The following is a 6,699-nucleotide window of genomic DNA, read 5'->3' on the forward strand; positions in this document are numbered from 1 at the left end:
GTTTTAACCATCTGAACCACTATAAAAATTTTCTGTCTTATTTATTATTAAGTCTTTGCATTCAATTGTGTTTGTAACCTTGTCCTGACTCACAAATTAAACACGTGTAATTTCGAAGACTTGCTTAGTACTTTGCACGTGCCGTGTGAGGTTATTGATGTTAAAATCAAGCATCAACAAAGATTTTAATTAATGAATGAGAGAATAAATTCTAAAATAATAGTAATTTAATGGATTGAAATTAATTATTCAGCCTATGTTTGAAGATATAGGGAAACCATGTCCGTTGCTGTTAAGGTATGTCATTTCTATGATTGGCACGACAAGGTTTAACAAGACAGATTATGATATAATTAGCATCCTAGTTAATTATTAGTTAACCAAATTTGACATAGACTGGTTTCTACTATCCTAAATCATTAGGCTCCATTTGGTTCACTATTCTGATAGTTTTTAGAATAATCTTTTGAAAAAAATTAAATTTGGGCTGGTATTATAATGTAGGATTTAAAAATTAATAAAAATATCCCTTATGTTTGTTTATTTACTAAACACCCCTATAATAAAATATTAAAAGTTAACAAAAGCACTCTCAGTCCACCCATTAAATACGGACAGTCGACTACCACTGCCGGAGAGTGGTCGGAGTGTTTTTGTAATTTTTAAAAAAAATATTTGGAAGTGTTTAGTTAAATTAAAAAATTTAAAAAGTTTAAACAAAATTAAATAATATAAAATAATATTTTAAGAATAATAATATTTTACTGTTTAATTTTTTACTAATAATAGTATTCCCAATATTTTGAACTATACTGGATTATATCTCAATTCTTTTTAGTATCTAATTAGGAAGTAAATCAAATTGGTAATTATAATAACAACATTATTGGTTCTGTCCAGTTTACTGTGCCAGGTCACCTAACACGAGGACTAAGTTGACCTATGCCTCACGTGGTCAACTTACAGTAAGTCATTGACCTCGATCAAATAAAATCTTGTACACCTAACGCTATCCTAATTTTAATTTAATAATACCAGTTTCACTAAAACCTCTCAGTACCGCTTTACATTAACCCATATGATAACTTGTAATTGAATTGGTGGCCTATTATTAGATAAATGAGACATGTACAAATTGATTAATTGTGGGATGACATATCGTATTTGTAAAAAAATATTAGTAAAAAATATTTGTTAATATAATATTATTCATATTAATTACTCATATTTGTCAGTATAATAATATTCATATCTTGTTCTAGATTATTCATTTTAATTATACATGTTGATGCTTACTTTTTATTTTTAATTTAATGTTTCTTTCTCCTGATAATAATAATCCTTGATGATAAATTACTCAATTATTTTTAACATGGGAGGGCCAGGGAAGACTTTGACCAAATCTCTCTTCCAAATACCTACTTTCTTAATAATAACAATTGGGCAAAATCACAAAATCAGAATCTCCTGTAAAAGGTTAGTATAATTTTTTTTTTTAATGATTAAAAGTATCTCTATCAAGTTATGGGCGTCTCACTTAATTTTTTAGGACCCTAAAATTAATAAATAAATAAATCTTCAGACTCTAATTATCACTTTTATTAAGAGTTAAAATAAATCAAATTTAAAATCTTTTGAATAATATATTTAATAACCTTAATTGATCACAATGATAATTGCTACGAAATTTTCCTTTCTTTGTTCTTGCCCTCACCCTCAATCAATTTTGGTGTAATAAATAATTGTAGTTCCATTATTACGATTACTTCACGTGGCCCACGACACCAAATAATACCAAAATTCATTAAACACATTAAACGAGAAAAGTCAACTTTCCACAAGATCACACATGCATGCTTCACTACTTTGACTTCATTTATGAGTCCGCGTTGATTTTTGGACCCTACATTTTAATCTTTTAACTTAATAATAAAATGAATTTGTACTCAATTAATCAGAGAGTAATTAATTTATTTACATTGAATATATTATTAATCCAATGTATATAAGTTGGCAATTGGCACGTTCTTTTTCAAGCCTACCCACTCCATTTTTTTATTTAAAATATATTTTTTCGAATTTAATATTTATGATAATTTTATATGCAAATCCTATGGATTTACCATATTTATAAACTGATTTAAATTTGATTAGTGAATCTAATTACGAAATCAATTAGTTTGAAATGGATCAACAATTTGACTTATTCAACAATTTTTTTTTTTTCAATTACAAATTGAATTTGATATAAAAATTTCGCATTGAACATAGACTTTTATTCTATAATTATTTATGTAAGATTAATTAGAATTCTCAATCAAACATATCTTAAGAGGATTTCTGTGCATGTCCCTAATAAATAAATAAAAAGTTGACAAAATAAACTTTAATAAAATTCCGTCAAATTACAGGCAATAAACTGAAACCTTCCATGAAAGTATAAAACAATTAATTAATGAAGATAAACCTCACTCTAATAAGCATTATCAAACTTAACTAGAAATTAACAAACGGCTAAGTGGGTCCTCTCCTCGAACTGGGCTTTAACAAACTCAAAACATAAACAAAACAAGTGGCTTCTTCTGTTTACAAAGAGGAAAACAAAACAATCTCTTTGAAAAGTAGTAGAACAACATAATCGCACCAAGCTAATCTTTTTTTTTTGTTTTTATATGGATAGTTGTTTAAAAAATTAGTTTATAAACGTAAGTTTCGTGGATGGTTAATGTTTCACGCCAAGGTTGTCTCTAAATATAGCAGAAACAATATCAATTTTGCTTGTGGGGCAACTCTGTCACCTAACCAAGCTTCTTCTTCTACTTTCTACTTGTTGAGGCAAAACCATTTCATTTTCTTCTTCTTGTTTCCAGTTTGAAGCAACTCAGAGTTTCATGGAGTAAAAGCCTGGTATGTTTTTGGCTTCTTCTTCTTCATTTTGAGTTTTGAGGGAACTCTTAATTTGATGGTGTAAAAACCCGCTATGGTTTTGCTTTCTGTTTTTGGGTTCTCCTTATTCTGTGTTGTTCTTTGATACTTAATTTTTTTTTTTTTTTTTCTTAATTTTTTTTTTTTTTTTCAAGTTTTTTAGTATCATGGTTGGGAAATTAATTTTGTTTCGATTTGAAGCTTTATTAGTGAATAAATAAGGTTGGATTTTTATGATGAAAATGAAACGTCTTTACATGTCTGTTGAGATTCAGGAATCACAGACATTCCTGCCCTTTGCTATCAGTTTCTGTTACCTTTCCAAAACAAATAAATGCAGGAAGCAGAATTTGTCATGGTTTCCTTATGAAATTTTATTTTTGCATCATTTTCTAATACAGAAGATGTTGATTTGTTGATGAGATAGACTGTTATCTGGGAAAGGATTTTGTTTATATGACATCTGATTCTGAAGAGGAGTGATGCTTTTTTTTCCTTATTCCCATCACTTCTTTCCTTATAGCCTATTCATATACTTCTCGCTCTTATTCTTGCTTGTCATGGTCAGTTTTGTATATTCTTTTATGTTTTGCCTTGATTTCATCATGATTTCATGTAAAGAGTCATGTTGTGGAAAAGGTTTTGAATTTTTGGTTTCACAAATTTCAATATGGGGTTGGCTTAAGAAGTAAGAAATATGAAAAACTATTCACTATTTGAGACTCTGTAGTTGTTGAGTGTGTTAAAACTCGTAGCTATTTGCCTTGATTCTAATACAATTTCTTGGACTAGTTTGTTATGGTATTTTTCCTTTGATGATAGAGAGGATTCAGCACTAGTTGAAGTGGAAGAAAAATGGATGTAAAAGAAATTGTCGAACCAAAAGGCGAGCTCACATTGCCACCACCTCCTGCTTTTATTGTTGCAATTGCTGTCAAGGGAAATAGAAAAAGCAAGAATGTTATTTCATGGACATTGGAAAAGTTCGTTCCCGAGGGAATCACTTTGTTCAAGTTGTTACATGTCTGCCCAAGGATTACTGCAGTCCCTACACCAAGTAAGCTATGCTTCTTTCAGATAATTATTCTACAGAGAAAAAGTTAACTTTTATCTTAAACAACTTTTCCTTGCCCTTTTTCTCTTCAATTTGATGGTTAATTATAAGCTAGAGAATCACTGTAAAAGCTTTTCATATTAGTTTCTATTTGCCCGCCGAATTAATGCTCACAGTTTTACAAAGATGTTGACTAACAGTTGTGGCAGTCAGTAGTGTCTCGGTAATGAATTTTATAGAAGAAATCATGCCATGAAATTGATATTTGTCCATGTGAACATCTCTAGAAATAATTGGAGAATTCCTTACTGATTGAAAGAAATGAAATTATCAGCATTTCTGGCTATCTGACTTAGTTTTTCTTCTAGTGGGAAATTTCATTCCTATTTCACAAATACGCGATGACGTAGCAGCTGCTTATAAGCAGGAAGTGGAATGGCAGAGGAGTAAAATGTTGCAGCCTTATAAAAAAATGTGTATTCAGAAAAAGGTAAATTTTCCTTTTCAAATATTTTTCGTGTATGAGTCTTCGAGAAGTAGAAATTAATTTGCATAATTCTGCATGTAGGTGCAAGTAGATATAACAATAATTGAATCAGATGATGTGGCAAAAGCAATTGCAGAGGAGGTTGCAAACTGCTCCATTAACAAGCTTGTTATAGGTGCTGCATCTTACATGATGTTTTCAAGGTATTTATCCAGCGTAAATGTATCGTGGTTCTTGAGATCATAGTCAAATTGATTTGCATTTTAGCTGGCGTGCAACGGTATAAATTCATGCTGTAAAACTCCACTTTGAGTGGAAAGACATCACAACTGAAAATTGATATCAGCTTCTCAAATTTTGGTAAAATATGCTGTCTCAAAGTTTACATTTTACTATCATATTACAACTATTAGAAACACAAGGGAGTTATCCAGTTCCTGCTGGTAGTATATGTGTGCCGTAGTCAGATCATCTCATATTGCAGCACTGATTTTCAAGATAGTACCTTCTTTTTTCTTTTTTCTTTTTTGAACAAGTTGAGATGAAATTATGTTAGAATGGATTGGTGGTTTCTTAAACAAGCTTTTAATCCCTCAAAATAAAAAAATAAAAATTAAGTTGTTGGGATATGACACTACAAAAGACATGAGATGTCGTTAGACAAGCTGGGAGCTTTGGTTGTATATGAACACCATGGATTTGTAACCCAAAATACTCATTCTGAATAATTCATAGTTTTATGCTTTTGCCATAGTGCAGATAATATGCATACATTTGATGATTGAAAGTAATCACTGTATTGTAGTAAAAAGAGAGATACAAAAAGTAATTTATTCTCTTCCGTTTCCTGTAAAAAAAAAAAAAAAGTAAATTAATAAAAAAACAAAGGAAGAAAAGTAATCTGGTACCTCTTTAAGCTGTTTTGGTGATGTATAGGAGGCAAATGAAATAGATATACAACAAGAGGAGCATCAGTCATCATCAAGTAATTTTAGTTTTAGCAAGTATATTAAGATATCACAGCTGTAACTTGTGTAAGTGCTGTATATTCTCAAATTTTGCAAGCTTCACACATAAATTTTGTAGGTAACAGGATGATTTTTGCAGGAAAATTAAAAAGGATGATCTGTCCTCGAGAATCTCACTTTGTACTCCAAGCTTTTGTACAATCTATGCTGTTTCAAAAGGAAAATTGTCATCCATCCGCCCGCCTCACTTAGCTACAAATAAAAGTATTAAAGATGACTGCAGTGACTTAAGTTTCTCTAACAACAGTTCATCAAGTTACAGTTCCAGTTCCCCAAAAGGTAATAGCACTTCAGGTTTGAGCTACATCTGCTTATCCAAAGATGTGATTGTATTCTGTGAGGAACAATGATTTATCATGCCCTGGTGAATTGCTTTTGTAACTTTATTTGATTCACCAAGTTCACCCGTATTTAACAAGAATAATGTGATAAAAATTTGATGAATAGAAAATTTTTACCTTAGTTTCCATGCTGGTAAAATTTCTCCAGGCACTGTAAGCTAATATGGGATTCTAACACAACTTTTTTATATTTTAATGTTGCGGAATTTGCAGATCTTCACTCCGTTTCTTCCTATTCTCATTTCCATTCTCCTTCCCTGCCAATTCAGCGATTTCAGGCTCTTTCAACCGTAAATAATACTCTTCTTCGTTCAACAACAAACTCAACCGAGCGGTCCGAGCCCAATCATTCACGATGCCAGTCTTTGGATACTGAGAGAGGGCAGGATTCCATGAGTTCCTATCTCAGTAGTTCAGGAGTTCGACAGCCAGTCAGTCGAAGTTCAAGTTACCTGAGTCTCGTAACAGATAACCAGAGTTCATCTGAACATGTTTCCATCTCAGATGTGCTAACTGACTGTTCTTCCTCTGTAAGCCAGGTAGCTTTTCCATTTTCTTTGGACTTAGTATTCTGTTGGACATCAATGGAAATTCAATTTTTTTCATGATTGACATTTCTTATAAGCTACTTTCCAAAATAATCAACTACTGGTAGTGAACCTGCGCAGTTTACGTTCACTCTTGTTCTTGGATATCTGAAATTGTTTTTGCTGTAATGAAATTCCATGGTAGTTCGATCTATTATTCCTAATATTTAGTTTTCTTAAAGCAACTAATTCATTTTTACAAAATCAGTCTTGACCAAAATACAGTTTTGTAGAAAGTCACATATATTATCTTTGGGAAACACAAAAAAAAAAAAAA

The 6,699-nt window shown here is 31.0% G+C and overlaps 1 protein-coding gene across 1 annotated transcript; it reads left to right on the top strand.

Moving 5' to 3' along the window:
* Positions 1–2,846: 2,846 nt before the first annotated feature.
* Positions 2,847–6,443, top strand: LOC116139674 (U-box domain-containing protein 35-like). The gene is made up of 6 exons (XM_031425335.1): positions 2,847–2,907; positions 3,748–3,982; positions 4,348–4,469; positions 4,548–4,669; positions 5,574–5,773; positions 6,049–6,443. The coding sequence occupies exons 2-6, from the start codon at positions 3,781–3,783 to the stop codon at positions 6,441–6,443; spliced, it is 1,041 nt and encodes a 346-aa protein (XP_031281195.1). The 5' UTR covers positions 2,847–2,907; positions 3,748–3,780.
* The last annotated feature ends 256 nt before the right edge of the window (positions 6,444–6,699 follow it).

The sequence above is a fragment of the Pistacia vera genome, unplaced genomic scaffold, assembly GCF_008641045.1.
Source record: "Pistacia vera cultivar Batoury unplaced genomic scaffold, PisVer_v2 Contig357, whole genome shotgun sequence".
Classification (NCBI taxonomy): domain Eukaryota; kingdom Viridiplantae; phylum Streptophyta; class Magnoliopsida; order Sapindales; family Anacardiaceae; genus Pistacia; species Pistacia vera.